The sequence below is a fragment of the Eucalyptus grandis genome, chromosome 2 (genome assembly GCF_016545825.1).
Source record: "Eucalyptus grandis isolate ANBG69807.140 chromosome 2, ASM1654582v1, whole genome shotgun sequence".
Taxonomy (NCBI): domain Eukaryota; kingdom Viridiplantae; phylum Streptophyta; class Magnoliopsida; order Myrtales; family Myrtaceae; genus Eucalyptus; species Eucalyptus grandis.
In genome coordinates this window covers 55,766,381-55,775,794 of record NC_052613.1, presented here as the reverse complement: position 1 = coordinate 55,775,794, position 9,414 = coordinate 55,766,381, and the positions used below count along the sequence as shown (strand labels likewise).

The 9,414-nt window shown below is 42.6% G+C and overlaps 2 protein-coding genes across 3 annotated transcripts; one reads left to right on the top strand and one right to left on the bottom strand.

Moving 5' to 3' along the window:
* Positions 1–2,591: 2,591 nt before the first annotated feature.
* Positions 2,592–5,929, bottom strand: LOC104433942 (disease resistance protein RPH8A). Its single transcript, XM_039307235.1, has 4 exons — positions 4,579–5,929; positions 4,220–4,434; positions 3,021–3,998; positions 2,592–2,642 (listed from the first exon to the last, which is right to left on the bottom strand). The coding sequence occupies exons 1-4, from the start codon at positions 5,927–5,929 to the stop codon at positions 2,592–2,594; spliced, it is 2,595 nt and encodes an 864-aa protein (XP_039163169.1).
* Positions 5,930–6,261: 332 nt separating this feature from the next.
* Positions 6,262–9,224, top strand: LOC104433941. Of its 2 annotated transcripts, none has more exons than XM_010046862.3 (2): positions 6,262–6,711; positions 7,025–9,224. In XM_010046862.3, the coding sequence occupies exon 2, from the start codon at positions 7,199–7,201 to the stop codon at positions 8,987–8,989; it is 1,791 nt and encodes a 596-aa protein (XP_010045164.2). In that variant the 5' UTR covers positions 6,262–6,711; positions 7,025–7,198; the 3' UTR covers positions 8,990–9,224. The 2 variants fall into 2 exon arrangements, with proteins under 2 accessions (XP_010045164.2, XP_010045162.2); XM_010046860.3 differs by having other exon boundaries at positions 6,914–9,224.
* The last annotated feature ends 190 nt before the right edge of the window (positions 9,225–9,414 follow it).

Genomic DNA, 9,414 nt, shown 5'->3' with positions numbered 1-9,414 from the left:
GATTCTGTATGGTGGATTCTATCCTATTCAACTGTTTTCCTAGGGTTACTAAATGTTGATTAGTAAAATTGTTTTGTTCAATAACTTTGTGGGTGTATAGAGAGTCTCCTTTGTCTGGAAGCCTAAAGGGAGTGGCTGTAACCTCGCTATCTCCATGCTGAATTTTTATTCTTCTAAGGGGTGGATGATTGGATTCTATGGTTTCACCATTATCAAGTTTCCATTTGTAATGATGATCTAAAACAAATATTTCTTTTGGTTCGAGGAATTGTTCTTCTAACCAATCAAAGAAAAATATATGGACTTCATATTCATATATGTAGTCGTAATATTTTTGTTTGATGTCTTTTGCTTTATCAAAAAGGTTTTGAAGAACCATTCTCTCGATTTGTTTGTTATTTTCGGAATTAAATTCTTTATTAAGAAAAGTTTTGTTTGGCTCAAAATGTTTTTCTAAAACATTAAGCTCAGCATCTATCATTTGTGAATAAGTAGGAGAATGATGAGGAGAATCTGTATTTTCTAGGACTAGTTCGGGCTGGTTTTGTTGATAAACCGGCCCGGAAATCCCCGATCTATTATCTAATCCACTAATTTCAGGTTCAAGAGGTAACTCATTATTACTTCTACTGGTGGAAGGAGGTAAAGGTGTTGTATCATGTGTGGGGGTGTTTCTATGCACACTAAGAGGAGGAGTGTTTCTATGAGTACTCGGAGGGATGGTGATTATAGGAGGAAGATTGGGATTAAGATCTACAGACCTTGTATAAGAATTGTGAAAAGAAGGACTAGATCTTGAATCGAATGATCTTCTAGGAAATCTAATGGTTACTCTTCCTTCTGGATGTTGAATGACATTAGTAGGATCTGTATTTTGAACAACTTGTTGGGGAATTTGGTTTTCTAATTCCCATTGTTCTGGTAAAGTAACTTGGTTCCAATTAATAGATCTAGGAATTGTTGTATTTGTTCTAGAAATATCAGTTTGAAGGAGAAGTGTTTCTCCTCGAGGACTATGTTTGAAAGCATTTTCTCCAAAAGCGGAGGACATGGCTTTATAATGAATTCTATAGACAAGGGCTAAAGGAATAGATCCATCTGCTACTTTATAATTATGGGTTTTGATTTGGAGTGTTAGAGCTCTAAGAATGTTCATATCTTTGAGGGAAACGGAGAAATTGGGATAACAGTCAAATGTATAAGTCCTTTGCGAGACTTGTCTCTACAAAGACCTAGAATTGACTCATCATAATTTAAGAGACGTGAATCTCTTAAAACTAAGAGAATGGAAGTATTAAGACCTTCTTTTGTGAGAGGTTTGACTCCTACTTGTACTAATCCTATATGAATGTAATTGTATTTTTGTTTATGCTTTTGAATGGACTCTTTGTTTAAAAGATGTATTTTTTCATATGAATTAGAAAGAGGAATATCTCTTTCTTCGGTGGATATGACATAATTAGATTTTTTGAAAAATTTCAATTTTGATTGTTTGTATATTTCCTTAAGCTGTATTTTAGGAATTTCCCAATTTTCTATAGATTTGTTGAAATCTTCTATCCTTACTTCTTCTCTATGTATAGGACTTGGATCTCGAGTCCATTTGTGATAAAGAACTAGAGGAAGATGTAGATCTTCTATGTAAACTCATACTTAAGATCGGAACTATTCCTTCTTCAGAACCGTTACAGAGCTAAACCAACGGTCTAACAGCCACTCGGGGACTTACGACTGGACCACTCAGAGAAACAAGAAGGATGCCAACTTATGGCTCTCGATCTGAGAGTATGTTTTTACAAAGACTATCTATACTTTCCTATTTCTTTTGTGATTAATTCCTAACATTTAACTATTTTAGGTATAAAAAAAAATTAGGTGTCGACAAGGCTTGAGAGAGCAAACTTGGTAATTTATCAGTTTCCCCTTAGTGGTTCACCTCTAAGAAGATCACGACGGGGGTAATCACTGAGAAAGAAAGCTGGATTTGTCGGAGTTAATTCTCTAGGTAGCCTGAAGTTTTCACCGGTTGAATTAAGGGATACACACGGTGAACAGCGAACGAAGGTTCAAAAGAAGATGAAGAGCTTAGAGAGGCATTGGTAATCTGGAAGAGGAAGGACTGAAAAAGAAATAACAAGAATATGAAAAATGTAAAAATTATAATATGTAAAACAAAGTCAACGCTGGTCAACGGTTATATACTGACGTGGACTGTGATGTGGTGATATGCGGACGTGGTAGAGGTGACCTGGCAGGCTGAAGTGGCGAGCTGATGACAGCTTAAACGGTGTCTTGTGGCACGTGGCTAACACGTGCAGACGACGTCACGTCTGCAACGGAGGAGCAGCTGGTGCGTGCCCAATCAGGGCGCATTGATCTTACGCGCGGGGGTGCGTGGAATAGCGGACGATGACTCGGTACTCGGTGGACGGGGACCGTCTCACCTATGGACGGTAGTGCTGATGGTGGTGTTTATTTTCCAAAACAAGCACCTCAGGGCGTCGGAATAGCCCTCATCAGCAGCAAGCTTGGTGGATTCGAGATGCGGCGGTGCATGAGGCGGGCTTCCGACGGCCATTCGCAATAAAATTTCAGGATCCAGTTCTTCTGAGGACAGCAAGTTCGGTGGTGGTCTTCGCTTTCTAAAAAGAGCAACGGAAGAATGTCAGACAGCTTCGAGAGGCTGTGGATTGGCAGAGAACCTTGGCCAATGTGGGTGGCGTTATTACGAGCAGACTCAGATAGGCGTAACAAAAAGGTCGAGTAGGGAATTGTGACGAAAAAGAGAACTTAATATAATCAATCGGAACCAATTAAGGAAATTATGCAGAATTCCCTGAATATAATCTCAAACAAATATTAAGAGCATTCCTAAATCCTCAGAACAAACAAAACATGAGGTACTTCTAGACACTACAGGAGCGAAAAGGAGCAGGGAAGATCGACGGTCTTGCATACTAAATGTTGGCGCTCGTTTGAGATTGCTGGTCCAAGGAAGGTGTGATTTTTACGACACGTACATGCGCAATTATGCCCCAGTCCTCTCCCTGGCCTTTTCTGACCCTTCTTGTGAATTCCTCAGGCATATCTTTGAGTTTAAATTTGTGGAGAAATTCTAGGTGCTGCAATCCTTCTGGGATCGTTTGAAGAGCCGTGCACGCTCTGATTTCTAATTCCTTGAGGATCGGCAGCGAGCCCTTCCCGACCTCCAATCTCTCTAGTCGCTTTAGCTTCCAGAGCTTCAGCACCTGAAGCAGTGGGAATCCACCTGGGGAGCAGACCATGAATTTCCCCTCGAACGCGTCGCCTAATAACTGAAGGATCTTCAGATTTGGAAGTTTCTCCAACTTGGGCATGGGATCTTCCGTTAGTCCAGACGATGACAAGGTCAGCTCGATGAGCTCTTCAGGAAATTTGTCTACGACGACCGGTTTGGTCAATCTTCCCACCAAATATATGCTAGAGAGATTCTTCAGTCCTGATAAAAGCTCCAGATATAGATCGGAAGGTTTCACCGAGATGTCAATCGAGATCAATCTCAACCACTCGAGTCGTTCAAGACTTGAAATCCAGCTAGCTGTTGCCTTTTGTTGATCACGGGTTAGCCGACATGTAAGCGCCAGCTTCCTAAGCTTGGTCAACCTGTAGAGGCTATTGTCCAATGTACTCTCCTCGTCTACAAATGCGCCCCATAGTGTTTGTAAGTCAGTCAAAGAGCCCGTGCCCCGGGGAGGCACGAATCTCGTTCGGTAACTCTCACTCAGGTACAGGTGCCTCAGTTGCTGCATCTTCCAAAAGGATCTAGGAAGTGTACTTACGTAAGTGTGCTTCAGATCGAGAATTTGCAAATTGAACAGCTTGTCTATGGATGACGGGAGGTTCTCCAGGTAAGTCCACCTTAACCCTAGATATCTCAAGTAGATCAGTTTACCCAGCGATTCTGGCAATTTTGGTCGAAATACCCTTCCAGATCGAGCACACGCATTCCTTGGAAGCACCTGTTTATAATGCCTCTTTGAAGAAAGTCTCCTATTTCTTTTCCAGGGGCAGTTCCTTCCCTCGAATCAAAGGACAGTAAAGTGCGGACATTTTTGTAATGAGAACGGAAGATCGAACTATTGGAGCTGTTATCTCCGTGAATGTGACTGTAGCAATCATCCCTTCGATCGAGATGGTCTGCAAGTCGACTTATCATAACCACACCAGAAGAAGAGCTAACCTGGGCTCTATTTTGTGGTGGCAGGAAATTGGCTGCTTTTGCTTTTGCTACCCACTCATCCCTCAAAACGTCATGCATCCTACACGTTTTGACCCTCCCGTCGGGCTTCCTCTTCACTACTTGGATCAATTTCCGTTCTATCAACTGGGACAAGTACTTCTCAGCAACGACTTCAGGAGATTCATCAGAACCCTCGTCTTTCCGGGCCAATCCCTCTGCCACTCACAAAATAATCAACCTCCTCGCAGGGATGTCATAGTCTTCTGGAAAAAGCCCGAAATAGTATAGGCATTGTATAAGGTTTGATGACAAAAGTTTGGTGGCGTCTCTTAAGATTTCATATTCAGATGTGCAATCACTTTTGAGGTCTTTCAGCATCGACGTCCATTGCTCCTTAGTTGCTTTTGTCTTCGACAAACGAGTTCCTACAGTGGAAATCATCAGAGGAGAGCCCATGCATCTTCTCACAATCTTTCGTCCAACTTCCTCTAGCTCAGCGGGTACGTCAATCTTGGAATTGAGTAGCATCCAGCCGTCTTCATCGCTCAACTGCAGTTCATAGGGAGGGCTCTTTGGATTGGTGTGTAAAGCCACTTTTCTCACGCGAGTAGTGACTATTATCCCACTCCCTTCCTCAGTCTTTGGAAAAGCCATGCGCAACTTGTCCCAATCTTCAGTCATCCACACATCATCCAGGACTACAAGATACCTCTTAGAGCTTAAGAAATCAGATAGAATCTTAGTTAACTCATGAAAATTACGAGTCCGTTGATCTGTCACCTGAAGGCTTGCCTGAACTTGAGTGCTTATATCCCTCAACAAGGTCTCAGGTACAAATTTCGGAGATAAAGTGATCCAAGCACGACAAGTGAAATGTTTTTTAATCTCACTGTCATTGTATATCTTGTGAGCGAGAGCTGTCTTGCCTGCTCCGCTCTTGCCCACTATTGAGATCACACTTTGCTTTTCGCCAGAGCCGGCCGTGTACATCAGCCTTGATTTTATGACCTTGTAATGGAGCTCTAGACCCATAATATCATTACTCTCTTCGACGTGACTCCCAGAAGGTCCCCACAGAGCTGCTGACTGGGTGTCTTCACTGGCGTCAATTTGTCCAATGCCAATTGAGGTTCCTTGTAACTTGATTCTATTCTTCTTAAGCCGGATCTTCTCTATTTCATCTTGAAATCTATGCCTGGCAATCATATCTCTGAAGAAGAAAATTGTCCTCTTGAAGCAACCCCAATTGGTATGTCTTCTCCTTTCATTGACAAAAGCACTAACAACGTCTTCAGCATGGACAAGAAGCTGCCGTATGTCTTCCACTAGAGTCAGCGGCACTTGATCTGATCCTCCCGTGCCTTCTGCAACTGTCGGCATCAAATGCGATTCCACGTCTTCTGCATCTGATTCTCCCATGTCTTCTGCATCTGATTCTCCCATGTCTTCTGCATCTGATTCTCTCATGCCTTCTGCATCTGATTCTCCCATGCCTTCTGCAACTGTCAGCATCAAATCCAATTCCCTCAGATCTTTTTCTGTTTCTATTAACTGATCTTCGGATCCTCTAAGCAGAGCCGATTCACGGACTATAAGGTCTGTGATATTTGCGACCTTTTCTCTGAGGAGGATAAGGTCTGGGATAACTCCGAGCGTTTCTCTGAAGATAAGACGCATAATTGCGCCTCTTTTGGGCATCAGGGGCTCCATGGCTGCACTTGTTCTGGTGGTTACGTTTTTCCTCTTTCTCTGCAGATTGCTCATTTGCGATCACCAAAAGATGTTTGAAGAAGTTTCAAAAACCAAGTATGAGAAAAAAGAACAATTATGGTGACAGTGTATGAAGCGAAAGATTTTCCACCCAGAAATGAAGATGATGAGCAAAGAATGATGAAGATAAGAAACCAAAAACCTCACTTTGTATTTTATCATAATATACGGTGGGCTTTAGATAATTTGAGTTGTTATGCCATCTGTTGACTTCAAGTCAAACATAATAATTATTCTCCTTGCAGCTGCCAAGTCTCAAGAACGATGAAGATAAGAATCCAAAGACTTGGCTCTGGATTTTATCAAAATATACAGGAGACTTTAGATAAAATTGAGTGGCTATACCGTCTGCATTGACTTTAAGTCAAAACACGAGAGTTGAACTTTCCTTTGCAGCTGCCATTCTCACAGAGCTCGTTGCAGCTATCAGTCTAAGCGCCAACTGTTGAAGATGAGTTCTGCACATGCGTTAAAGAGAGGGGCAGGGGTACTGTTACCGTTGGTTTTCTGAAAGTTTCTGCAATTGAGAAGTGATGAAGCTTTGAGCCACAAGAATGAGCTACGAAGGGGAATTTATCCAGTTATTGCTTCCAAGTCGGAAGATGTAAAGCTCCATAAGCTTCCTTGTTTCGGCTTGGTGACGCTTTAGTGGCATAACCATAAAATTGCAAAGGGTTATCGAATGCCAGTGACCCAGCGAATCAAGAAATTATTTACCCAAGGTCAGTTTTTTAATACATATATCAGAAATTATGTTCTCATCAAAAGTTTGGCACATGAAATCCTCAGTTGATAACATCTCTGACTTCTAAAAATATAATGTCTAGGTTGAGTGAGGACCTTATCTGTGGTTTGATTTGTATGGTTAACCATAATATCCATAAGATTTTTCGTGTATCTGATCTGAAATCTTCAACTGTCAAGGTTTTGATCTTCACAGAGGGAATGGCGTCTGATAGCTTCTTTGAAAGCTTGATCTTATTCTGGGAGGAATGGGAGTTGCGGTTGCTCGTTTTGATGAGTCTCATTTTACAGATTATCCTCGTTGGTTTAGGCAACAGAAGAAAGTACTCGGCTGGGAACAAAATTGCATTCGTCTTATGGCTCGCCTATTTATGTGCAGACTCGATAGCAATCATTTCTCTTGGCATCCTCTCACGCAGCCAAGGCAAATGCAGCGATGCTTTCGTAGATCTTGAGTACGTAATAATGGCCTTCTGGGCTCCATTTTTGCTCCTTCACCTCGGTGGCCCTGATACAATTACTGCATACTCATTGGAAGATAATGAATTATGGCTTCGGCACTCGCTCGGGCTAATTGTTGAGGTTGCGGTGGTATTGTACATCTTTGTCAGGTCCATGAAGCCTACTCAGCTAAATTTCTTAGCCATTCCAATATTCGTTGCAGGGTTGATCAAGTATGGTGAAAGGACTTGGGTTCTCAGATCGGCCAGCAGTCAGCAACTCCGAAGATCGCTCCTTCCACATCCTGACCCTGGCCCTAATTATTCAAAATTCATGGAGGAATACACATTGAAAGAAATCGAGGGGTACGAGCTGTCTCTGAATGATATACCACCTCCTAGAGTTGCTCCTCTTGACCACGAGGTCATGCTACATAGCCGCTTAATGCAAGAGGGCGATGCATTGATCATTGCTTATGACTTTTTCTTGATCTCCAAGCGCCTCTTCGCCGATCTCATCCTTAGCTTCCAGGATCTCCAGAAGACCCAACCATTCTTCCTGGGAAGCAACTGGGAAGATGCTTTCAAAGTGATTGAAATGGAACTCGGATTCATGTATGATGTGCTCTTCACCAAAGCCACGATTGTACATCATTTCTGGGGTGGCGTTCTCCGATCAATCAGCTTTTCATCTACTGCTGCTGCCTTAATAGCCTTCTGCCTGATTGATTTGTCTGGCTACCCTTCTGCGACTGTGATAATCAGTCTAATCTTGCTGGGCGGAGCTATTGGTCTTGAGCTATATGCGATTTCTGGGCTCCTTTCATCCGACTGGACAATGCTCTGGATGAGCAGGCATGACAATTTACGAGCAGAAATGAGGGGGTTGATTTCACGCCTTCATTCTTTGTCTATCAACAAAAGGTGGTCCAACTGTGTCGCGCAATTCAACATGTTATCCTCTTGCTTGGAGGATCGGAGGGTCAGGTGCTGTGGACTCCTAAATTGGATACACAAACAGCTAGAAGACTACCAAGACGATCAGATGGAGCCAGTTTCTGAATATTTAAAGAAGTCAATCTTCGAACAGCTCTTGGAGAAGTCTAATAAAGCTAGGTTGGAGAACACTGTGGATTTCAGACTTTGCAAGGAGTTATGCTCTTATAGAGGCGAAGGGGTGCTAAAAAAATTTATGTGCATTGAGAAGCTCGGATGGAGCATCGAGGTGGAGTTTGATCAGAGCATCATCCTCTGGCACATTGCAACTGATCTCTGTCTCAACGGTGATGGTGGTGGTAACCAGGATCCAGACACCGCGAGACGTGAAGCAATCAGAGTAATATCGAATTACATGTCGTTCGTATTAATGAAGCGTCCTTTCATGTTGCCCGATGGAATTGGGCAAATCAGGCTCCAAGACACCCGCGCTGAGGCTGAGGTTTTCATCCAAGAAAGGAAAGACATACGGAACAAGAGCCTCGCCTGCAAGAAACTGCTCACGGTGGATACTCGGATTTCGCCGATCCACGTAAAAGGGGATCGGAGCAAGTCTGTGCTATTCGATGCGTGCAGGCTGGCGACATCGCTGCGATCACTGAAGACGGGAAACCAAAACGAGTGGAAAGTGATGTTCGAGGTGTGGATAGAGATGTTGTGTTACGCCGCGTGTCATTGCCGGTGGAATCATCATGCTCAGCAACTTAGGAGGGGAGGAGAGCTACTCACTCACGTGTGGATTCTCATGACGCATCTCGGCATATCTCAGCAGTTTCAAATCTCACAGGGTCATGCCAGAACCAAACTGATAGTGCAGTGACTTTCTACTCAGATTTCCTGTAAACGCCTAGGGCTTTTGTTCCAGAGCCCTTTCTTCGCCACCTCCTCAATTACTTCAGGCCCCTTTTCCCGCCAACTTGCAATATTACCGGAATGTTCATTTCTTTAAGGTGTTTTTTTTTGCTAGAATTTTCTTTTAGGGTGACTGCTATGAAAAATCTCAAACCGATACACTGTACATTTATAACAAATTTATCCCATATTAGTTTTCGGTATATTTTATCTTCTAATTGCTGAGTTGAATGTTGACACATGGTAGTTGTCAATTGTACCAGTTTGGCAATTACCCTTCATTTATCATAGGTATATCAATTTGTGATTTTTCTTGGTATTAATTCAATTTAATGGAGACTAACGAAGGTAAATTTATCTCAAATGTATTAATTTTAGATTTCCGTGACATTA

What these genes read in the sequence shown, in the direction of transcription:
- LOC104433942 (XM_039307235.1), bottom strand. Translation starts at nt 5,929, where the DNA reads ATGGAGCCCCTGATGCCCAAAAGAGGCGCAATTATGCGTCTTATCTTC. An exon ending in GATGCTGAAAGACCTCAAAA is followed by an intron (nt 4,435 to 4,578) that starts GTGATTGCACAT and finishes TGTGAGTGGCAG; the next exon opens with AGGGATTGGCCCGGAAAGAC. An exon ending in ACTGGGGCATAATTGCGCAT is followed by an intron (nt 2,643 to 3,020) that starts GTACGTGTCGTA and finishes TGCTCTTTTTAG; the next exon opens with AAAGCGAAGACCACCACCGA.
- LOC104433941 (XM_010046860.3), top strand. Translation starts at nt 6,935, where the DNA reads ATGGCGTCTGATAGCTTCTTTGAAAGCTTGATCTTATTCTGGGAGGAA.